The sequence below is a fragment of the Capra hircus genome, chromosome 21, assembly GCF_001704415.2.
Source record: "Capra hircus breed San Clemente chromosome 21, ASM170441v1, whole genome shotgun sequence".
In the NCBI taxonomy this organism is placed as follows: domain Eukaryota; kingdom Metazoa; phylum Chordata; class Mammalia; order Artiodactyla; family Bovidae; genus Capra; species Capra hircus.
The window spans coordinates 55,763,963-55,789,245 of NC_030828.1; the positions used below are offsets into that span (position 1 = coordinate 55,763,963).

The window sequence follows — 25,283 nt, forward strand, 5'->3', positions numbered from 1 at the left end:
CACATTCAGTATCAGGAGGGGCGGCTGTGAGGAGATACCCCACGTCCAAGGTAAGAGAAACCCAAATGAGACGGTAGGTGTAGTGAGAGGGCATCAGAGGGCAGACACACTGAAACCATAATCACAGAAAACTAGCCAGTCTGATCACACGGACCACACAGCCTTGTCTAACTCAATGAAACTAAGCCATTCCGTGTGGGGCCACCAAGACGGATGGGTCACGGTAGAGAGGTCTGACAGAATGTGGTCCACTGGAGAAGGGAATGGCAAACCACTGCAGTATTCTTGCCTTGAGAACCCCATGAATAGTATGAAGGGAAGATGACAGGATACTGAAAGAGGAACTCCCCAGGTCGGTAGGTGCCCAATATGCTACTGGAGGTCAGTGGAGAAATAACTCCAGAAAGAAAGAAGGGATAGAGCCAAAGCGAAAACAATACCCAGTTGTGGATGTGACTGGTGATAGAAGCAAGGTCCGATGCTGTCAGAGCAATATTGCATAGGAACCTGGAATGTCAGGTCCATGAATCAAGGCAAATTGGAAGTGGTCAAACAGGAGATGGCAAGAGTGAATGTCGACATTCTAGGAATCAGTGAACTAAAATGGACTGGAACGGGTGAATTTAACTCAGATGACCATTGTATCTACTACTGTGGGCAGGAATCCCGTAGAAGAAATGGAGCAGCCATCATGGTCAACAAAAGAGTCTGAAATGCAGTACTTGGATGCAGTCTCAAAAACAACAGAATGATCTCTGTTCGTTTCCAAGGCAAAACCATTCAATATCATGGTGATCCAAGCCTATGCCCCAACCAGTAATGCTAAAGAAGCTGAATTTGGATGGTTCTATGCAGATCTACAAGACCTTTTAGAACTAATAACCAAAAAGGATGTCCTTTTCATTATAGGGCACTGGAATGCAAAAGTAGGAAGTCAGGGAACACCTGGAGTAACAGGCAAATCTGGCCTTGGAATGCGGAATGAAGCAGGGCAAAGGCTAATAGAGCTTTGCCAAGAGAACGCAGTGGTCATAGCAAAAACCCTCTTCCAACAACACAAGAGAAGACTCTACCCATGGACATCACCAGCACATTCTATTGAGTATAAATAATAAAAACAGCGAAATTAGATTGATTACATTCTTTGCAGCCAAAGATGGAGGAGCTCTATACAGTCAGAAAAAAAACAAGACTGGGAGCTGACTAAGGCTCAGATCATGAACTCCTTATTGCCAAATTCAGACTTAAATTGAAGAAAGTAGGGAAAACCATTAGACCATTCAGGTATGACCTAAATCAAATCCCTTATGATTATACAGTGGAAGTGAGAAATAGATTTAAGGGCCTAGATCTGATAGACAGAGTGCCTGATGAACTATGGACGGAGGTTCGTGACATTGTACAGGAGACAGGGATCAAGACCATCCCCATGGAAAAGAAATGCAAAACAAAATGGCTGTCTGAAGAGACCTTACAAATAGCTGTGAAAAGAAGAGAAGTGAAAAGCAAAGGAGAAAAGGAAAGATATTCCCATTTGAATGCAGAGTTCCAAAGAATAGCAAGGAGAGATAAGAAAGCCTTCCTCAGTGATCAATGCAAAGAAATAGAGGAAAACAGCGAATGGGAAAGACTAGAGATCTCTTCAAGAAAATTAGAGATACCAAGGGAACATTTCATGCAAAGATGGGCTCGATAAAGGACAGAAATGGTATGGACCTAACAGAAGCAGAAGATATTAAGAAGAGGTGGCAAGAATACACAGAAGAACTGTAGAAAAAAGATTGTCATGACGCAGATAATCATGATGGTGTGATCACTCACCTAGAGCCAGACATCCTGGAATATGAAGTCAAGTAGGCCTTAGAAAGCATCACTATGAACAAAGCTAGTGGAGGTGATGGCATTCCAGTTGAGCTATTTCAAATCCTGAAAGATGATGCTGTGAAAGTGCTACACTCAATATGCCAGCAAATTTGGAAAACTCAACAGTGGCCATAGGACTCGAAAAGGTCAGTTTTCATTCCAATCCCAAAGGCAATGCCAATGAATGCTCAAACTACTGCACAATGTACTCATCTCACACGCTAGTAAAGTAATGCTCAAAATTCTCCAAGCCAGGCTTCAGCAATATGTGAACCGTGAACTTCCAGATGTTCAAGCTGGTTTTAGAAAAGGCAGAGGAACCAGAGATCAAATTGCCAAACTGCTGGATCATGGAAAAAGCAAGAGAGTTCTAGAAAAACATCTATTTCTGCTTTATTGACTATGCCAAAGCCTTTGACTGTGTGGATCACAATAAACTGTGGAAAATTCTGAGAGAGATGGAAATACCAGACCATCTGACCTGCCTCTTGAGAAATCTGTATGCAGGTCAGGAAGCAACAGTTAGAACTGAACATGGAACAACAGACTGGTTCCAAATAGGAAAAGGAGTACGTCAAGGCTGTATATTGTCACCCTGCCTATTCAACTTATATGCAGAGTACATCATGCAAAATGCTGGGCTGGAAGAAGCACAAGCTGGAATCAAGATTGCCGGGAGAAGTATCAATAACCTCAGATATGCAGATGACACCACCGTTTTGGCAGAAAGTGAAGAGGAGCTAAAAAGCCTCTTGATGAAAGTGAAAGAGGAGAGCGAAAAAGTTGGCTTAAAGCTCAACATTCAGAAAACGAAGATCATGGCATCTGGTCCCATCACTTCATGGGAAATAGATGGGGAAACAGTGGAAACAGTGTCAGACTTTATTTTTTTGGACTCCAAAATCACTGCAGATGGTGACTGCAGCCATGAAATTAAAAGATGCTCACTCCTTGGAAGGAAAGTTATGTCCAATCTAGATAGCATATTAAAAAGCAGAGTAAATATTACTTTGCCAACAAAGGTCCGTCTAGTTGAGGTTATGGTTTTTCCTATGGTCATGTATGAATGTGAGAGTTGGACTGTGAATAAAGCTCAGCGCCAAAAAATTGATGCTTTGAACTGTGGTGTTGGAGAAGACTCTTGAGAGTCCCTTGGACTGCAAGGAGATCCAACCAGTCCATCCTAAAGGAGATCAGTCCTGGGTGTTCATTGGAAGGCCTGATGCTGAGGTTGAAAGTCCAATACTTTGGCCACCTCATGCGAAGAGTTGACTCATTGGAAAAGACCCTGATCCTTGGAGGTTTGGGGGCAGGAGGAGAAGGGGACGACAGAGGATGAGATGGCTGAATGGCATCACCGACTCAATGCACATGAGTTTGAGTGAACTCCGGGAGTTGGTGATGGACTGGGAGGCCTGGTGTGCTGCAAGTCATGGGGTCGCAAAGAGTCGGACACGACTGAGCAACTGATCTGAACTCAACTGATCTGTTATCTTTTCAAAAGGTGTTCATAAACTATTGTGAAATTAATTTACTTAGGGAAAAAGCATCCAAATCATAAAGAAGATAATATAGTCTCTGGTAGAGAATAGATAAGAAAAATCCTTTAAAAAGAAAAGTTAAATCTGTACAAAATGTTTAAAGCATGGGTATGAGAAAGGTGAGTCTTTTTTATTTTAGACACTATCCTGAAAATAGTAGACAATAAGTGAAAGGAGCACATTCTATCGATTATAAATAATAAAAATATTGGGCTTCCCTGGTGGCTCAGCAGTCAAGCATCTGCTTGCAATGCAGGAGCCTTAGGAGACTCAGGTTCAGTCCCTGGGTTGGGAAGATCCTTGCAGGAGGGCACGGCAACCCACTCCAGTATTCTTGCTTAGAGAATCCCATGGACAGAGGACCTGGTGGGCTACAGTCCATAGGGTCAGAAAGAGTTGGACACAACTTAAGTGACTTAGCTTGCATGCATTAAAAATATTATAATGACACTGCATAATATATCCCATGTCTGTAACTCACCATGTTACTGGAGGTAAGAAAATACTTGACTGTGTTATTCTTTTACAGTTTTAAAATCAGAGTAACAGGAACAGTGTAACTTATTCTCTCCTAAATAATATAAAACACATGTTTTTGGTTACACATTTTTAAATAACAACAAACAAATGGAAAAATTATACAACTCAAACAGAAGAATCATGATATAGTTTCATATTGCAATCCATCTTGCCCAAGATATTATTTAAATCTATTAAATCTTTGTTGTTGTTTAGTTACTAGTGGTATCTAACTCTTTTGTGACCCAATGGACTGTAGCCTGCCAGGCTTCTCTGTCCATGGGATTTCCCAGGCGAGAATGCTGGAGTGGGTTGCCATTTCCTTCTCCAGGGGATCTTCCCAACCCAGGGATCGAACCCACATCTCCTGCTTTGGCAGGCGGATTGTTTACCACTTCAGTTCAGTTCAGTCGCTCAGTCGTGTCCGACCCTTTGCGACCCCATGAATCTCAGCATGCCAGGCCTCCCTGTCCATCACCAACTCCCGGAGTTCACTCAAACTCACGTCCATCGAGTCAGTGATGCCATCCAACTATCTCATCCTCTGTCGTCCCCTTCTCCTCCTGCCCCTAATCCCTCCCAGCATCAGAGTCTTTTCTAATGAGTCAACTCTTCGAATGAGGTGGCCAAAGTACTGGAGTTTCAGCTTTAGCATCATTCCTTCCAAAGAAATCCCACTTAGTCCAATTAAATGTTTAAAAACTGTTAATTCATACACAAAATATAGATTTTCACTGAGCACAGCAGATCTGTAATTCACCAGGGAACCAGCTCAACTTTCACTTCTCCCATTTTCTTATTCTCCCAGACTCAAAATCTTGACATTACCTCAGACTTCTTTCTTCTCCTGCATTTAATCAATTTTCATGTGGATGTCATAGTTTCTGATTCATCCTTTCCTTGAGATTCTACTCTCACCACCTCAAGTTGGGGCCTCACTACTTCAGTTGTGGATTGCTACAATAGCATCCTAACAACTATTTTTCTAGTTTGTCTTTTCTTTTTTTAATATTTATTTGTTTTATTTATTTGTCTGTGTCAGGTCTTAGTTGCAGCATGTGGGATCTAATTCCCTGACCAGGGACTGAACCTGGGCCTCCTGTATTGGGAGTGCAGAGTCTTAGCCACTGCACCACCAGGGAAGTCCCTGCTCTTACCTTTTCAAATTGTCCTCTTCTCACTAGTTAAGTTGGTATCTCACATATTACTTTCATCATGCTTTAAGAACTTACCTACCTACTACTAACTTCTGAGATTCATGTATCCAAGGACCTAATTATGTCTTATTTATCGAACATTAGACTCCTCCTCCTCTGGATCCTCCTTCCAGAAAACATGTTTGAAGTCTTATTTAACTGACACCAAAGGGATAAATATTTAACTGACACCAAAGGGCTTCCCTGGTGGCTCAGATGGTAAAGAATTTGACTGCAATGCAGGAGATACAGGTTTGATTCTTGGGTCAGGAAGATCCCCTGGAAGTGGAAATGGCAACCCACTGCAATATTCTTGCCTGGAGAATCCCATGGACATAAAGGAGGGAATACGGACAACACAACGTCCTGCACACAGTCTGCATCAGGAGTGTGGGGTGTGGGAGGTTTCTCTCCTCTCTAATCTGCTTTCAGTCTAATGAGCGACTGGCAACAGCTGTGCTTCTAGGGAGCGTCCATTACAGAGATGTTGGGTCCTATACAAGTAATCCAGCATGAAATCGTATTTCCAGGTGCCCGTGGGGAATGGTAGCCACAGAGGTATCAGCTCAGGTCTCTGCTCCGGAGAACCTGCAACTGAGGATGGGGTTGGCAGACAGCCTCCAGCTTCCCCACCTCGTTCCCCTGCAGTGTTCCCTGGGCGAAATGCCCTCCCTCAGCTGCTCTCAACCAAGGGAGGCCAGGAGGGACTTAGAACTGGCCATTTCTGCTTGACATGAAACTCTCCTAAAGACAGTCCTGTTCCTAGGTTCACCCCTGGCTGAGACTTTTTTAGGGTGACATGCAGCCTGAGTCTCCTGTCCCTCAACCCTTCCTCTTCCTCTCTCCTTCCACTGGAGGCTCTCGGGCTCCTGCTCCCTCCCCTCTTCATTCATTCTCTCAGGCATATCAGGTGCCATCTTGGAAGCTACAGCAGAACCCTGAAACTAGTTCTTAGATTTATAAGAAAACCTATAAATTCCCACAGTTCGTTACCTGGGTCCTGGGACGTCAGGGAAGTTAGGAGGCCTCGATTCCCCCAGTTGTAGGGGGGTTGTGTGATCCAAGACCAACTTGCTGAACAGAACTTCTCCACTGACAATCATTTCTATATTACCAACCTTTGTTTTTTCTGATGTTCTTCCTAAATTACCACCACAAAATGAGTTACATCTTCTTACAGTGGTCTATGGATCAAGCATTTTCCCTTACAGGAATTTTTTTTTAAGTTCAAATGGTCCCTCTCATCCGGCCGCCCTGTGCATACATATACACACACACAGAAAATGCTTACTATTACTTAAAATCTTTAACTTGGTACTTTTTATTTTGGTTTTTAATTTTTAACATCTAATTCTCTTTCCCTGATTAATTCTGCTAGAGATACACAGATTTGAAGTATCTTTTTTTCATTTATTCAACAGATACTTAGTAATGACTACGTATAAGAAACAATTTGCTGAAAGAAAAGATAACATGGAAAAGAAATATAAAAAGTTCTTGATAAAGAAAGAATTATTTTAAGCTCCTGTTTCAAAAAAATACATTCCCAGGAATGAGACTGTGATAATTCTCTATTAACAAAATTAATTTTTTCCTAAGATCGCTGTTAATTTGTGATAATTCATTTTAGAAAGATCAATTTGTTATCAGAGGGTTAATTTTTTCTTCTAAGTCCCAAAGGAAAACTACATGTTCTTAAAAATATGATTAAAACAGAAAAAAAATTGACCAGAATGATTATCAATTTTATCACAACCAGAATCTCTGAGATTTATGAATGGCATGATGGCAAATCAGAAAGTGATCTCTTTTAAAAATTTGATCCTGAGAAATGTTCACAAGATATAACCAATTTATTCAGAGACAGGATCTAACATGACAGATTCTCCTGTAAACTGATCTAGGTTGGGGACCAAAGGAAAGTTAGGATGAACCACAGTATGACCCAAAACCATTTTTCCAAGACGATTACTTTATTTTAGGTATACTTATATATGCACACACACACACACAGACACACAAAAAATGCAGAAGACTAAGAAAAGATATCAAAATTTCAGGTGGTATGATTTTAATTTTTCTTCCTCGTACTTTTTTCTAAATTCCCCTATTACTACTCTTAAGAAATCAAAGACAGATGAAAAAGAAACACTTATAATTATATACATATCATAATGATCCTCAAAACCTCTTCTTCTGAGTCCTTTTCTTCATCTGCTTATTCATTTCAACAAATATTTATTGAGTGCCTACTCAATAAATTGTGGGATGTGCCTATTGTGCCTGTGGGATGTTCCATATTGTGCTGCTTCATCGGAACATCTCTCATAGAAAGGGGCTCTCATATCATATTTATGTTCTCCTGTTCATCCCCAAATTTGATATAAAATATTTTTTATTCCTCATTCACTTATTGAACATCAACCATGTGTTAGTCACTACCCTGGACAGGCATTGAAAGGAAATGTGATAGAAAATTAGCACCACACCTAGTGAAGAGGAGAGACAAGTATGTAAAGAGCAGAACCAGGCTAAGAGGTGTGATAATACAGAACTGTGCACAATGTTGCGCTACTCAAAGGAAAGAAAAGCTCATTATCAAAGAAAGTTGGGAGAGAATTTCTCAGTAGAGGAGACATTTCAACTGGACCTTGAATGATGGGTCAAATGGTCATGGATGAGAGAGAAGGAGACTGGCAGAGAGGAGAAGGCTGGCAGAGAGGTGGAGAGTTTCTAATGACACTGGCTGGCGTCTACCAAGAAAGGCATGGAGGGGTCGATGGGCTTGGAGCACACATCCTTGTGTGGAGGTAGAAGGACTGTTTGCTGACCTTTCCAGTCTTGTCCAGTCACCTACCAATCCCCGCTCTTCCCCCTTCCCTTCCATCTGAATTGCACTGCAGTTTGCCCAGAGCCCTCAGCCATTGACACTCAGTCGCTGATACTCACCATGCTCAGTCCTCATCTCTGCTCTCCATAGGCTGCATCAAGTTTTTGTTCTTCACCAGTTAGAGGGATTGCCAAGCCAAATAATGGTTTTTTCTTTTCTGGAAATGGTGCCATTGAACAGAAGGGTAAGGTCTGCATTGCTTGACTTTGTCCCTGACCATAGCTGGTTGATCTAGGAATAACTATCTGATCTTTCAGCCAATCAGGTTCCTGCTGAGGACTTTTAACCTGAACTGGGAGCCCCACAGTGGAAGTTCTAGTTGTGTGTATGTGCAGGGAGTTTAGTTACACGATGGCAAAGTGTGAGGTTGCTCAGGAACTCCTGACACTGTAGCCTGAGCTGCTTGTATAATCATGTACTGCCTGGCTGTGACATGAGATGGGGGTGGACAGGAAGAGGGGGTGGATATTAGTTGAACACTGAAAGAGGAATATTGTAATTTAGAATGGTTGCTTCTGATGGTGCTGAGAGACTCAAATCACAGTATTACTGACCTAGCAAAAAAGCCTTCCTTGGAATGGTCTTGTGACCCTTCTGAATGAAGCTCTTATGGCTGTGGCCCAAAGCTGAGATGATGAAAACCCAGTTCAGAACAGATTTTGAGGATTTCTGAAGTACACTTCCAGTTGAATTCACAACCCAGGGAAATACTGTTAATGAACATCAAAGTGGTAGACTATATTTCCAAGTGTGTACTTCAGTTGTGTCTGACTTTTTGTGACCCTATGGACTGTAGCCTGCTAGTCTCCTCTGCATGGGATTCTCCAGGCAAGAATACTGGAGTGGATTGCCATGCCCTCATCCAGGGAGGAGATCTTCCCGACCCAGGGATTGAATCCTTATCTCTGGGATCTCCTGCATTGGCAGGTGGGTTCTTTCCCACTAATGCCACCTGGGGAGCCCTTTATACTTCCACAAATGACTGAAATAATCCCTCCTAATCATATAGGCTCTTCTGCCATGTCACCTTGCCACTCAAAATAGGTGGAGTCTGTTTCTCCTGCCTTTGAACCTGGGCTGGCATTGGGACCACCTTGACCAGTAGAATGAAGCAGTGATACTCTGAGATTTTGAAGTCTCAAGTGTTAAAGTCTGGCAGTGCCCACTTTAGTGTTCTGGGGGAAGCCAACTGCCATGTAAGAAGTCCAGTTACTATAACACTGCAAGTCTGTAAGTAAGCCACAGCTATTAATAGCTTCATGGAGATGCCACATAGAGAGACAGATGCCTCTTGGCCAGAACCCAGCTGCTGCAGTCAACCCAGCTGAGGAGCCAGATGTGTGAGTTAGGAAGACATCTTGGGCATCTTAGCCCTGGCACACAGAGAAGCCTAAACTTGTTCCTTTGGAGGACGGTGCTCTCTGATAAGTCTCCTGCATTTGGTGGCCTTCAGTGAACCTCATCTCTCAATATTTATGATTGTGCATAGTCCTCCTCCCTTAAATCTGGGCTAGGCTGGTGATTGGCTCTAGCCAATAGAATGTAGATGGTGTTATGCTAGTACTAGGCCCAAGCGTGGCAGTTTCCTCTTTCGCATTTTTAGGAGACCTGAGCTGCCATGTAAGAGGTCCAGCTAACCTGGTAAAGAAGCCACATAGAGGGGCCAGGTAGAAAAGAAATAGGTCCAGAGACTACTACATGGAGTGAGAAAGAAGCTCAGACATCAGGGGCCCAGCTGAGCCGAGTCTCCAGCCAGTCCTCCAGCTGAGGATATACAAGAGGGTCATTGGTAAGACCAGCAGAAACACCCAGCTGAGTCCAGCCCAGGCTACCATCTTGAGAAAATAAAACGGTGGTGGTTTTGTTGCTATTGTTCTGTTGCTCAGTTGTGTCTGACTCTTTGCGATCCCACGGATGCAACGGTCACCTAAATTCTTATTCAGATCTAAATTCTTCCTTCAGTGAAACCTATGCCAGTTTCTGCTGTCCTTCCCTTGTAGACTGAACCTAAAAATCCCTCCTTTTCCCTACTCATTGTCAAATGGTGGATTCTGACTCAAACAGGAGAGTGTTAAGCACTATTGTACCATAGAATTGCAAATTATAGAGTATGCTCATTTTATTGTTAAAACTCAGAGGAAATGTTTATGGACCAGGAATTTTTGAAATGGTTGAAAAAAAATTGAAGAACCTAATTTGTGATTATTTTTAATTCATTGTCATAGTGATACTGTATTTGTTATGCTAGCTAAGGCTGCTGGCTGGGGTTCTAAGGGATTGGATTGACTCATGTAAATTGGGCCCAATACCTGCACTATGTTAGGTGATACTGAAAGGCCAGAAAGGACCTGATACAGTGGAGAGAGAAGAATTCAAATACTGATAACACCCAGAAGTCTCTCTCCCTTTTTTCATCATTAAGAGCAGATAGATAAGGGAAGCATCTTAGTCTTTTAAAATATGCTCCCTGACACTCCCTGTACAATAGCTAACATGTCTAACAGCACTTTCTAGATGCCAGGCTCTGTTCTAAGCACTTTACATTTATTAGCTCCTTCAATTCCCAAGGAATTGAATGAGGCAAGTAATGTCATTTTTATGTTGGCAATAAAACTGAGACACAGAGAAGTTAAGTCACTTTCTCAAGATGACACAGCTAGAAAGTGGCAAAGACAGCATTCCAAAGTAGATGATCCTGCTCTGGCGTCCAAGCTCTTGACTGTCATCTTGGTAGGCCTGGATGAAGGCAGGCAGTGCTGCACTTAGACACGGATCCCTTATACTGATGGAAACGAGAGGTGCCGAAGATGACCACATCCCCTGTGCTCATTATAATGACAGCCAAGTGGGCACCGTAGCCATGGTGCCTAGAGGGCCCTGGCACCTGGCATGTTGCTTCCGTGCCGAGTATGGGCCTTCCCCTGGCCATTTAGTGGCACACTGTAACTTCTGCCACTGTGACTCTGTGCCCCAGTCGAGTGGGGAGCCAGGTGACCATCTTGCAATGTAATAGGACCTGAAGATCATAAAGAAACAATTTCCTAAGGTCTCTTGGTAAGATTCAGTGATGAAATAGAAAATCAAAGTTAGTAAGAATACGCTTTAGCAAAGTTTGGATGAATTCAGTATTCTGGATCCCATAGTGATGTCCCATTCCAAAGTAAAGAACAGGTTAGAGAACCGCACGTTTCCTACTGCCAAGACAAACGATGCCTGGAAATGGGAGGCTGAATACCATTTAGAATTTCTGCTCTAATAATTTTGGTTCAAAAAAATGGACAGCTTTGAGCGGGATCTAGCCCAGTTCCAGCTGCAGTACAAATTGGTTACTCTTCTCTCATGACCCAGTAGACCCATGAACAAATTTAAGCCTTGTTTGTGTCAAGAACTGTGAAGGATCTGAGATATTATCCTACTTGCTAAGTAACAATGTAGTTGTGGTGATGCTGGTGAGGACTGAAGACACCGGGACAAAACAAACAACTCATTACTTTCAACAACAGCAGTAGCCAGAGTATCAGTATCTTTGTACCGCACTTTGCACCTGAGCCCTCAGTTCAGTTCAGTTCAGTCGCTCAGTCATGTCCAACTCTTTGGAACCCCATGAATTGCAGCATGCCAGGCCTCCCTGTCCATCACCAACGCCCGGAGTTTACCCAACTCATGTCCATCGAGTCGGTGATGCCATCCAACCATCTCATCCTCTGTCATCCCCTTCTCCTCCTGCCCCCAATCCCTCCCAGCATCAGGGTCCTTTTGAATGAGTAACTCTTCGCATGAGGTGGCCAAAGTATTGGACTTTCAGCTTTAGCATCAGTCCTTCCAATGAACACCCAGGACTGATCTCTTTTAGGATGGACTGGTTGGATCTCCTTGCAGTCCAAGGGACTCTCAAGAGTCTTCTCCAACACCACAGTTCCAAAGCATCAGTTTTTTGGCGCTCAGCTTTCTTCACAGTCCAACTCTCACATTCATACATGACCACTGGAAAAACCATAGCCTCGACTAGACGGACCTTTGTTGGCAAAGTAGTAATATGCTTTATAATACGCTATCTAGGTTGGTCATAACTTTCCTTTCAAGGAGTAAGCATCTTTTAATTTCATGGCTGCAGTCACCATCTGCAGTGACTTTGGAGTCCCCCAAAATAAAGTCTGACACTATTTCCACTGTTTCCCTATCTATTTGCCTAGGGTGACACAAAGCAGGCTAGATGACTTGTGCACACATGATGAGTTGCATTACCTGATAGGAACCCTGAACTTAGGGAACCTGAGTCTTTTTTCATGGGCAGTAAGCATGCTGCCTTTTGCTCCATAAAAAGATGAATTATCTTTATTTACAGTAGGCATGTGTACCCATTCGCTCGGCATGTCTTATCCGCTACCATGTGTTCCTCCATTTCTGTCACTTTATGTACCAACACAGGGAATGAGGTAATAAAAAATGAGAATAGTAAGGCTCTGATGAATTTGGAATTTTTCCAATCAGAAAATCTGGAAAGAAGTTATTTTAATTTCCACGTACATTTCAGTGTTGTATTATAATCAAACACTTAAAATTTTAATTACCCATAGAGAGACACAACAATCTTTTCAGCACACTGGAACCTTAGACATTTTAATCCCTCGCAATTCGCCTCTGGCCCTAACGTCATTTGCATCACAAAAAGAAGTGAGGTAATGGGTAGATGGGGATTCATAGCATTATTTTTTCTTAAGTCTTTTTTGAAATTTTGTTTCTGTCTTATGTTTTGGTTTTTTGGCCATGAGGCATGTGGGATCTTAGTTTCCCAACCAGGAACTGAAGCTGCACCCCCTTAACTTCTGGACCACCAGGGAAGCCCCCATTGCTTGATTGCTACTCTGCCATCCAGACACGTGGATGGTCTTATGACATAAGGAAGTCTACCGAAGGTTCATGCACAGTGGTCCTGGGGACACTGCGGTTTCTCCTGCTGGATGAAATGTATGTTCCATGTTGGAGATCCCCAGTATACAGGGATGCTTGCGATAGCTGGAACACAATAAAATGGGAAATAAGGGGTGGAGAGTGAATGTGATTATTTTTAGATTTCACTTAGGCCACTGCCAACAGTTTTGCTTTTTGAACTCTGTTAATCAAGCGGCCTATCTAACCAGTGTAAAAATACCAGTGAACACAACGGTGATCCCACTGGTCCCACCAAGACTGCCACGTAACCGTTTTTGTGTGTTAGGAAAACAGGCATAAGAGGGGATCATCAATCTTATTGAGAAAAAATCGAGATGCTCTAACACAGGGAAAAGTGAAAGTCTCTCAGTTGTGTCCGACTCTTTGCAACACCGTGGACTATACAGTCCATTGAATTCTCCAGGCCAGAATACTGGAGTGTGTAGCCTTTCCCTTCTCCAGGGGATCTTCCCAACCCAGGGATTGCACCCAGATCTCCCACATTGCAGGCAGATTATTTACCAGCTGAGCCACAAGGGAAGCCTGTAACAGTGAGGACCAGTATTAATTGGGTGGCTTCTGGGCCACACACTTTTACTACCAAGGATACTCCAAGATAAAAATCCATAGAAACTGAAAAAAAAAAAAATCAATGGAAACTAACTTACAGAATGATAGGTATCTGATTGCCAAAGCCTCAGATCCTTCATGAATGAAGACATTTCGTTGTTTTGGGCAAAGGATCCTAATCAAATGAGGTACACTTCAGAGGCAAGGCAACACGTGGAATGTGTGGTGGAGTGATAAACCTAAGGTAAACTAAGTCAGCTTTAGGGGCTTAGTTACAGGGTCATAAAAGAGTCACTTTTTTTTTTTTTTTGGTCTTTTGCTAAATTGTACTAATTATCACCATTTTCTTCCTTTTTGACAAGAAATTACGAGAAACTGATAGCACCTAGAGATTCTGGACTCCAAGAACAGTGGCTCTATGACATTATCTCTGGAATCCCATCATTAGCTATGACTTTGGATGGACTGTTTTCAGGGAAGAGGTGAATAAATTTGTGGTCACATGAAGAATGAATTAGCTGAGCAGGGGTATCTTTGAACACACAGGAATACAGATGCATACATGGCATGCACAGCTCAACAGCCGAAGTGTAGACCACAGGATAGAATCTTAATAACTTTCCTGAGGTCACACAGTTTCTGGTGATGGAGCTAGATAAAAACCAGGCTATAAGATGTTAATATCACCTCTCGACTTCCGCTCCTGGTCCATGTGAGAGACAGGCTGCTGAGATGAGCACGAACCAGGCTGTGGAGAGCAAACTTCTGGCTTCGAACCAACAGAAAGAACTAGAGGATTTGCCAAAAGACTACCCCTTGAGCACCAGTGAAGATGAAGGGGACACTGATGGAGAAAGAAAGCATCAGAAGCTTCTGGAATCAATCAGTTCACTTAATGGAAAGGATAGGCAGAAATTGGCTGAGAGGTCTGAGGCTAGTCTGAAGGTGTCAGAGTTCAGTGTAAGTTCTGAAGGATCAGGAGAAAAGCTAGTCCTTTCAGATCTGCTTGAGCCTGTTAAAACTTCATCCTCATTGACTGCTGTGAAAAAGCAGCTGAATCGAGTGAAATCAAAGAAGACTGTAGAGTTACCACTTCACAGAGAAGAGATTGAGCGGATCCACAGAGAAGTGGCATTCAATAAAAGCTCCCAAATCCTCTCCAAATGGGGTCCTGTCGTTCTGAAGAACCGGCAAGCAGAACAGCTGGTTTTTCCCCTGAGCAAGCCGCAATCAGCCTTTGCTCCCATCGAACATGTGGTCAGTGGCTGGAAGGCAGGAACTCCCCTGGAGCAGGAGATTTTTAATCTTCTCCATAAGAACAAGCAGCCTGTGACAGACCCTTTACTGACTCCTGTGGAAAAGGCCTCTCTCAAAGCTATGAGCCTGGAAGAGGTAAAGATGCGCCGAGCAGAGCTTCAAAGGGCCCGGGCCCTGCAGTCCTACTATGAGGCCAGGGCTCGAAGAGAGAAGAGAATCAAAAGCAAAAAGTATCACAGAATTCTGAAGAAAGGAAAGGCCAAGCAAGCCTTAAAAGATTTTGAGAAGCTGCAGAAGGTCAATCCTGCTGCGGCACTGGAAGAACTAGAAAAACTTGACAAGGCCAGAATGATGGAGCGAATGAGCCTTAAGCACCAGAACAGTGGGAAATGGGCAAAATCAAAGGCAATTATGGCCAAATATGACCTGGAGGCTCGCCAGGCTCTGCAGGAACAGCTGTCCAGGAACAAAGAGCTGACGCAGAAGGTCCAGGTGGCCTCTGAGAGTGAGGAAGAGGAGGAAGGCCAGGAGGAAGAGGAAGAAACTCTTGTTCCTGACATGGTGAATGAGGTGCAGATAAAGGCAAATGGACTGAACCCCTGGATGTCCCAGAATCACTTCATTGATGCCAAAGAGACTGACGTCCAGAAAGACCTGGAAGACCCTGCTGAGCCTGAAGCCCTGGAGACTTCTGAAAGTGAGGAAGAAAGAGCAGTTGTGGAGGAAGAAACTCTCTTGAAAGAATTTGAGGAAAGGCGATCACTTAGACAGAAGTCTAAGCTCAACCACATGGTGGAGCCAGTGCACAGACGTGTAACAAAGGATCCCAGCAGCCAGGAGGTGCTGTCCGAATTGAGGGCACCGTCTCAGAAACTCATCACGGAGAACCATCAGTCAGGGAAGCAAGAACTGAGTTCAGTGAGGACAGCTCAGAGAGAGGAATCTGCCAGGGAGGAAGAGGAGCCCATGTTGCTGCAGAGGCCAAAGAGAGCTCGGACTCTGGACGAGCTGGAGGAGCTGGGCAGAGAAGGGTGTGTTGAAAACAAGAAGCTTCCCAGAACTGCAGTGGAAGGGCTGCAGTTGGGGAAGAATCGAAGTAATCATATTGGAGCCCCCAAGGAGAAGAAAAGGAAGGAGCAAATGATTGATCTCCAGAACCTCCTAACCACAAAATCGCCTTCCGTGAAGTCCTTGGCAGTTCCCACGACTGTACAGGAGTTGGAAGATGAAGAAGAGAGAGATCAAAGGCATATGATAAAGGAAGCTTTTGCTGGGGATGATGTCATCAGAGACTTCTTGAAAGAGAAGAGGGAAGCTGTAGAGGCGAGTAAGCCAAAGGACCTGGACCTGACTCTGCCTGGCTGGGGTGAGTGGGGTGGTATGGGCCTGAAGCCCAGTGCCAAGAAGAGACGCCGGTTTCTCATTAGAGCCCCTGAGGGTCCTCCAAGGAAAGACAAGAATTTGCCAAACGTGGTTATCAGTGAGAAGCAGAACATGCATGCAGCAGCTCATCAGGTGCAGGTGCTTCCGCATCCATTCATGCACCATCAACAATTTGAAAGGACCATCCAGACCCCCATAGGATCTACATGGAACACCCAGAGGGCCTTCCAAAAGCTGACCATGCCCAGGGTTGTCACCAAGCCAGGCCATATCATTAAGCCTATCAAAGCAGAAGATGTGGGCTACCAATCTTCCTCAAGGTCGGACCTCTCTGTCGTACAGAGGAATCCAAAACGACTCTCCATACGTCACAAAAAACATGTGGAGAATAACTGTGTGGATTGAACTGCTGAAGTAGTGACACCTTGCTGCCGGGAACCAATAGCCCCGACTGTTTCTCTGCTGGCCTGGTTTTACTTGGAGCTGCAAAATGATTCCAAAACAAGCTTAGCACACCATGGGTGTAGTTAAGCCACATTTTAGAAATAAAGGCATTTTTATCTATTTAACTGGAAAAAAATGTTAATATCAGGGGCAAGTGAGTGTGGGTTGTATGAGAATCCTCTGTACCACTGTAATAACTTTTCAGTAAATGTTAAAGTAGTTAAAAAGATTTGTTAAAAGAAGAAACACAGGTTGTCATACTCTGTAGTTTACACTTTTAATCTCTGTGCCATGTTTAATCTCTGGAGCCCTAGCCCAAGTGATGCTCTGAGGAGCTGACAAACTCCTGTCTCCTAAGTCCCCAGAATGAGTCTCCTTCCTCCCCACGGACAAGCACTTCTTGTCCAGATTTTGCTTTGATTTTCTGGCTTCCTGTAGTATCCTTCCAATAAATTTCCCTTTCATTGTAATTAGACAGGATGGATTTCTATTACCTGCAACAGAACAGCAACAGCTAACACTTAAAAGTATTCACAAAGCCAGGCACTGTTCTAATTACTTTGTATGTATTAATTCATTTGGCCTTCACAACAGCCCTATGAGGTAGGTATTAATATTACCCCATTTTACAGGTGAAAACACTCAGGCACAAAGAAATTAAAGGATTTTCTCAGGTCATACATCTAGGAAGTGGCAAACCTGTAATGTCTGGCTCCTGAGTCTGAGTGCTGGGTCTACCCTGCCCACTGTCCTCTCAGAAGAACTTTCAGGATACACAGGCACGGCCCTGGTTTGTGGTTCCCAGAACTGGACTCACCTGGGCTGGATGCATAGCCTTGCCCCACGTTGTCGAGAGCAGACTGTGGCTCCTGGGCTTTTCCAGGAGGGTGTAACTCTCTGATCTCCAAATGTACTGGCCATCTTCTGACGACCTGCGAACGGTGCTCTGAGAGCACACACAGGTGCATCTTTTGGAATTCTACATGTCACATGTAGTTCTGTAAACCAGTTCCTCCCCCAGACTCAGCCCCATGCTGGGGTCACATTTCCTCCTCTTTAGGTGTTACAGTCTGATTTGGAAGTTGCCTCAAGAAAACCCACATGGCTTCACCTGTAATTCCCGTGAGGTTCTGAATGCACACATGGACAGGAGCCTCCTTTATCACCTATCTTTCCCTGGCAGGATTGCATTCTACTCATTCTAATCTGAAAAGGACAAGGCTCAGAATGGGCTCCAGTCAACAAAAGCTATCGAATAAATACAGAAAACCCGTTCCCCAAGAGATGGTTATCATTTTTCATTTTCTTAAAAATCTCAAGGAAAATCTTCTAAGTGTTAACTAAGAAATTTTCTATGTATCCAAAATAAGAGAATGGAATGGTAAACATGTTGACAGAGTGTAATTTGAGTTAAAATGCTAATTGTATGGTATTTTATCTAATTTTTACATTAACATTAAAATACATTTTTTTCCTAGGGATTGAGAAAATTATGATTATCATTTGTTCACTATTTAGAGTTTCATCTAGGAACTAGCTAATTGGCAGTGATATTTGTGGGGTTCACATTGTTTCTTCTAATCAGTTTTTTGAACATATCCCATGGGTGGATATTACGTATTTGGAACATAAATGCTATAAAAATTAATCCCCCTAGCAGTACAGCTGCTGCAACAGCAATAAGTGTGTGTCCTGGAAATGGCAGAGGGACTTCGTCAACATAAATCTGCAACAGAGAAAGCAAAGTCTTTAAGTTTTCTGAGCTCAGCAATTCAAAACATTGAACTTGACATGATTCACACAATGGTGGAAACACTACTAGCAATATTCTGTCCAGACCAATATAGATATTCAGCCTCAACAGTCTCTTGGCAATCTGACAGGTAACAATGTGCACATGTTACATAGGGAATAATAACTTGATTTATATCCTGTATCTTTATCTTTCATCTTTTTTCTTCTTAATCTTTTTTCCTATGCTTGGGCTTACTTGCTCCGCGGCATGTGGGATCTTCCCAGACCAGGGATCAAACCCATGTCTCTTGCATTGGCAGGCAGATTCTTTACTACTGAGCCACCAGGAAAGCCCTATCATTTGTCTTTAATGGCAGAGGTGGTCAGACAGAACACTTACGCAGTAGGAAAACGTTCTGTGTTCAGTCACAGAGGAACAGGCAAAGTGCCATTGGAACATGGTGAAAGTGAAAGTGGCTCAGTCATGTCCGACTCTTTGCAACCCCATGGACTATACAGTCCATGGAATTCTCCAGGCCAGAATACTGGAGTGGGTAGCCTTTCCCTTCTCCAGGGGATCTTCCCAACCCAGGGATCAAACTGGGTCTCCTGCATTGCAGGCAGATTCTTTACCAGTTGAGCCACAAGGGAAGCCCAAGAATACTGGAATGGGTAGCCTATCCCTCCTCCAGCTGATCTTCCTGACCCAGGAATCGAACCGGGGTCTCCTGCATTGCAAGCTGACTCTTCACCAACTGAGCCATCAGGGAACATGGAACATGGTGAGAAGTGCCTGACTGCTTAGGGTAACCAGGGAACATGCTTCCCGATCTGAACCTTGGAGAATGAGAGGAGGAGGAGAAGGTACATTCAAGGCAGAGGAAATAAGCATGTGCTCTTCCAGACTACTGTCTCTTCAGAAAATTCTCAGTACAAGTGCCAACACTGGGAAATTTCTGTATATTCAAAATGTTTCCTCTGCCTGAGAGGATAATTAATAAACACAAGTTCCTAGAGGGGAGACAGGAGCACTGACGGAAGCAAGGATCTTCTGAGACTAGAGGGAAGGATGGCTGCCATGTACGCTGCAGGTAGAAATGGGGGCATGTGGGGAGTAAGATGGTTCAAGCTTGTGTTTTCCCTGTGAAGTAGGAAGCAAGACTATCTTTTGAGGTAAAATAAAGTAGAGATGAATAGAAACAGGATGTGGGAATGTGGGAAAATGCCAGGACAAGATAAAGGATTAAAAAGCTGCTTCAGTGTATAGCTCAAGTTCAAGGAATCACCATCCTTCAGTGACCTAAGGGTATATATGTTTTTAAGAAGCAATCCTATAGCTATTAATTTTTAAAATAATGTTTTCAGGTTCTTTCTATTCTACTTTTGATATTGCTATTTGGAGTTTTATTACCTTACTTTGTATAAATAGCCTCCTTTCCATGCTGTCAATTCATGTTGACATAAGAACATGGCCAGATTGATCTTTGTAAAACATTGGTCTGTCTATAAAACAACTTAAAAAAAAAAAAAGAGACTGCTTTATTTTCGACCAGAAGAATCTTGACCGTCTAGTTGAAGGTGAAAGTCGCTCAGTCATGTCTGACTCTTTGGACTCTGCTGCTACTGCTAAGTCGCTTCAGTCGTGTCTGACTCTGTGCGACCCCATAGATGGCAGCCCACCAGGCTCCCTCGTCCCTGGGATTCTCCAGGCAAGAACACTGGAGTGGGCTGCCATTTCCTTCTCCAATGCATGAAAGTGAAAAGTGAAAGTGAAGTTGCTTAGTCATGTCCAACTTAGCGACCCCATGGACTGCAGCCCACCAGGCTCCTCCATCATGGGATTTTCCAGGCAAGAGTACTGGAGTGGGGTGCCATTGCCTTCTCCATTTTGGACTCTACAGTCCATGAAATTCTCCAGGCCAGAATATTGGAGTGGGTAGCCTATCCCTTCTTCAGTGGATATTCCCAACTCAAGAATTGAACTGGGGTCTCCTGCATTGCAGGTGGATTCTTTACCAACTGAGCTATGAGGAAGCCTTGACTGTTTAGAAGTAGTACCAAAAAGGTATTGAAAGCAACAGAATTTAAAAGGTGGCTCTGGCAAGTGGTGTGGAAAGCAGTGAGAAACTGCTTCAAATGTGAGAAGATAATTATCTTCGTGGTAATGGGCCAGCTGGTTTAATCATGTCCTGTTGTACTTGGAGGCTCAGACTATGTACCCAATGCTTCAATATTTATTGGGGATTGGAGGAAATGGCAACCCACTCCAGTACTCTTGCTTGGAAAATCCCATGGATGGAGGAGCCTGGCGGGCTACAGTCCATGGGGTTGCGAAAAGTCGGACACGACTGAGCGACTTCACTTCACTTTTATAGAAAAATATTACCTATTGAATGTGATATACTACTTGTGGTTTTTGGTATGGTGCTCCAAGACAACAAGTCTTTCTTTTAAAGGTGGCCCATCAGAGGAGGTTGGATAATTAGCTTTGTAAGATCTAAAGATCTAATCTGTTTGTGATCTGTGAGGAAGACAATTGTGTGCTGCACGTAACTGCAAAAAATGAGTCTGCTTTTCTCTAAAGAAACTGCTAAAGTTAGGAAGACCAGAGGAAATAATCCATTGTAATCATAATCTTTATTTTTCTTCTGTCTCTCTGTTCTGCTTCCTCAGTGTCAGATAACTCCCTCCAAAGTCCTAACAGTCCTACGGCTTGATAAGTAGCTCCTGAGGCTGCAAGCTTCCTTGTTCAACGTCATTAAGAGAGCAAGTTCACATCTTGGCACTTTGCGCGAAAGCACTAGGACTGCACAGTTGTAGATCATGTGCTCATCCCTAAACACTCCTTTTCAAAAATGTTTAATAGTTTCTCATTGCTGATAGGAATTTTCCGAAGTTCTCATTCTGACATTTGAGGTCTCCCACAATGGGACCCTAACCTACCCACTTTCATGTATATAACTTTCCATTCCAGCCAAATGGATCTACTACTGAAATGATTGCTTAATGCCTCTCTGTATCTGTGTCTTTGCTGCTGTCATTCTTTCCACCCAGAATGCCTTCCTTACCCATTTCTACCTAAAACAAAATTTTAGTGACTTTACCAACTGGACAATATGAAAATTTCATTTCTTCAGTTAAGCCATCTAATACATTTCTAGGGCTTCCCTTGTGGCTCAGCTGGTAAGGAATCCGCCTGCAATGCGGGAGACCTGGGTTCAACCCCTGGGTTGGGAAGATCCCCTGGAGAAGGGAAAGGCTACCCACTGCAGTATTCTGGCCTACAGAATTCCATGGACTGTATAGTCCATGGAGTCACAAAGAATTGGACACCACTCAGTGACTTTCACTTTCACTTCTATACATTTCTGAGAGTGGAAACCCTATCGCCCCTGAAATCATGTATTCTCCAGCTAAATTTGTCTCTAAAGTTCTCGAAAACAGTTTTTCTTTAAATGTTTCCCTTCCAATCTTCTATGATGATCTAAATATTCCATGAGAAGTTATTAAAAAAGGTTGAACACCAGAATCACAGAAAAGTATGTTCTAGACATGATATCTTTTTATCATCAAAATACTTCAGTTTGTGCTTCTTTAACACAAATTGAAAGGATTCACTCATATTAGAGTGCAATTATAAAAACCAAGATATTAACTCTGAAACAATGCTACTTTCTAATCTACAGATCTTACTCACATTTTGTCAGTGATTTCAATAATGTCTTTTATGATGAGAAAAAAAGCCAAGATTTTGTTTTGCATCCCATTGTTTCAGGATACTTTCAAAAGCATGATTTAAGAAACTTTATCTTTTTTGATTGTTTCTTAATGATTCTCTTCCTTTATTAACTGTGCAATCACTTCCTATTTTTCTTTCATTCATTTTTGTAATTCTTCCTTCATTCCTGAAACTTTGTATCTCTGCTGACTCGTCTTCTTAGCCTGAAGAACTTCCTTATGCATTTTTTTTTTTAGAGAAGTTTCTGCCTACAGTAGATTACTTTATTCTTCCTTCACCTGAAAATACCTTTATTTCCCTCTCATTCCCGAAGGATATTTTCACTAGATACAGAATTCTGGGTAGATAGTCCTTCCTACACTGTGACTGTCCTCAGTACATTAAGGATGTTGTACAACTTTCTTCTGTGGATTCATGAATCTAATTCATTAGAGTTTTATCTCCCCGTATTATTGTGCTCTTCCATGAAACTGGGGCTGACCATGGGACAAAGAGGTGAGAAAAAAGAAAAAAATAATGAGGATTTTCTCTTAGGCTCCTCATATGACAGGTACTTCTTTTTCTGGATCCTCTTTCTAGTGGGATGGATTTTCTCTCCGGATCTTATCTACACTGCTTCTTTGGCCACCCATCTGGTGCAGACTTATTACTGAGGCAGGGCCAGGACAGAAAAAGGAAAAGGAGAGAGTTGAGAGCTTTTGTTTTTGATAATGTTGTGTTGGTATTTGACAGTGAATGAGCCATTAACTAATTAAATTCACATTCCTCTACACCCCCATAGGCAGCAGATACCATTATGCAAGTAAGCAAAAATGAGTCATTGAATATCAGAGGGTGATTTGAGGAGACTGACTTTGGTTTCCAATTCTTTTGGATCTTGATGGCTTTGGGAGCATATAAGACTCTATTATCACAATGCAAATAACCGAAGGGAGGATAATGCTGGAAACTAAAATGTTATAGGCCGAGGTCTCTGTGGGGAGATAGTCGGAGGGATCAGAAAATGGCTAAATATGGAAAGTGAGGAGGGAACAAAAACAAAGACAGGCAATTATTACAACTTTCCCAGCATCAACTGGTCCTGAGACCTATCGAGGACTCTGACTTCACCCTTGCTGATGATGTCACCTCCAGTCTCCAGGACCCCCATCTCTGAGCCTTGTCCATCATATACATTCTGTCCTTTTTTTCTCTTCAGTGTGTCCTGGACGGATGCCTGTCATATTACTTCCCCAGCCATCACCCCACTGGATATCTGTGCCTTCACTGTACCTGAAATTCTTCAACTAAGTTACAGAAAGAGACCCCTGGAACAACAGACACTCTGAAGTGAAAGAGCTCAGATCCCTGTGGAAAAAATACACCAGGCATTAGCAACATCGACATTTATGTTCCTTTAAGTAAAATATACACTGGGGTTACTTTCTCTACTGATGCTGCATAGAAAAATTCCCATCTCTTCTAAGCTTCTGGAGCATATACTTCATATAACAAGACAAAAATGGAAGGAGAAGGACAAGAGTTTGAAGCAGAGGGACTCGATAGCTGATACTTTTCTCTTTTTCTCTCTTCTTTTTTTGAAGAAAAGATATTCATTCTATTTTATTTATTTTCCCTACAGCTCTACTGAGGTATTATTGGCAAATAAAAATATACATTTAAGGTATACATGTGCTGGGGTTTTGGGGTAGATTTTTCTAAAATTGGAGTGTAATTTCTTTTCAGTGTTGTGTTAGTCTCTGCTGTACAGTGAGTCAGCTGTATATATATCCCCTCCCTCTTGTGCTCCCCTCTCTGCCCCCCTACCCATCCCACCCATCAGGGTCATCGCAGACCACCCAGCTGAGCTCCGTGTGCTACACAGCAGGTTCACAGACACATAAAGTCTAACAAGGCCTTGAGGAGTACTTTGGGCTAGTCTACATATATGGTTTTAATATGTCCCCTAACTTGTATTGGCTTTCACAACAATTACCTAGATTATGTCAACCTGCTGTGTTCTTAGAGGCAGCTGGACCCAGAAGACATGTGTCTGTGTATGTCAAGGTGAAGAACAGTGAATCCGTTTCCACTAACTTTGGGAAACACCTTATCTGTTCCACCTTGATAATCCATTAGTCTTGTATTTCAGCTCAAAAAATGGTAAGTTAATGTTAAATTCAACATTAAGGTATCTATAGAAATAATAGCATCAAGGGAAATGGAGGAAAGCCTCCACACACTTCTCAGATGCTGTTTCCACCATTCATAGATAACTAAACTTTAAAAACAAAGACATAAAGGTCCTATCTAAACTCAAAATAGGGAAAATACAAATGTTGTCAACTTACTTTTATACTTAAGTTGAGGCCTAAAGGATTATACACTGGAGCAGAAAGAATCGATTCTAAGTAGGTCTTCATTTTTTTAACGTTTTCTGGCACAGTATGTCCTAAAATCACACCAAATGTATTTTAAGCACATGTATGCTATTTTCTCATTCTGCATAAAGTTTCTTAAGTACATTAAGGTACAATGAAAGATTCCACTCTATAACATGGCTAAATTCTTTCATAGTTTTAGTTCTTCTTGACTTGGTGGAGAATATATTTACGGGAAATTAGCCCTAGCATATGACAGGGTATCTTCTCAGGGGCATTATCAAGAAGGACAAGATCTCTGACCACCTTAATCCAAACTGACCTTTCCTGCCCTATGCTCTTGACTAGTCCTGATCAGCCTATATTTTGGATATTTGGCAATGAAATAATTTCAGGACTACCTTAGCAGTTGGTAAATGATTTCCAGTAAGGTAGCAGAGAAGTTCCACAATAAGAGCACCAAATCTTTTCAGATGATCTTTTTTTTTTTTTTTTTTTTTTTTTTTTTTTTTTTTTTTTTTTTTTTTTTTTTTTTTTTTTTTTTTTTTTTTTTTTTTCTTAATGTTTCCAACATGACCCCCTCCCCCCCTCCCCCCCTCTCCCCCCCCCCCCAAGCCCCACGTCAGACATGATGCGATCATTCTTACATGACAATAAAGAGAATTCCATTCTCCAAATATACTCTTTCTCTGATCAAAGTTATACATCTGTGTCTTTTTTTTTTATACATCTCATTTCTTTTTCATATATATTTTTATATGTATTTTTTTTTTTCTGTTACTTCCTCTTATTTTTCTTATAATTCTTTCTAAAACTATATATGTAGTGTAGGGGTTAGAGATTGCAGTGGTGTAA

General features: G+C 42.5%; 1 protein-coding gene and 1 pseudogene across 2 annotated transcripts in view; one reads left to right on the forward strand and one right to left on the reverse strand.

Moving 5' to 3' along the window:
* On the forward strand, positions 14–16,723 carry LOC102187351 (annotated as a pseudogene). The gene is made up of 2 exons (XR_001297051.2): positions 14–50; positions 13,874–16,723. The product of XR_001297051.2 is annotated as a U3 small nucleolar RNA-associated protein 14 homolog A pseudogene (transcript).
* Positions 18,133–25,283, reverse strand: part of CATSPERB (cation channel sperm associated auxiliary subunit beta) — a 128,765-nt gene continuing 121,614 nt past the window's right edge. The window contains exons 24-26 of the mRNA XM_013973131.2: positions 24,399–24,499; positions 23,341–23,415; positions 18,133–18,321 (exon numbers count right to left, since the gene is read on the reverse strand). Coding sequence (XP_013828585.2) covers positions 18,133–18,321; positions 23,341–23,415; positions 24,399–24,499 — 365 coding nt within the window. The remainder of the gene's footprint in view (positions 18,322–23,340; positions 23,416–24,398; positions 24,500–25,283) is intronic.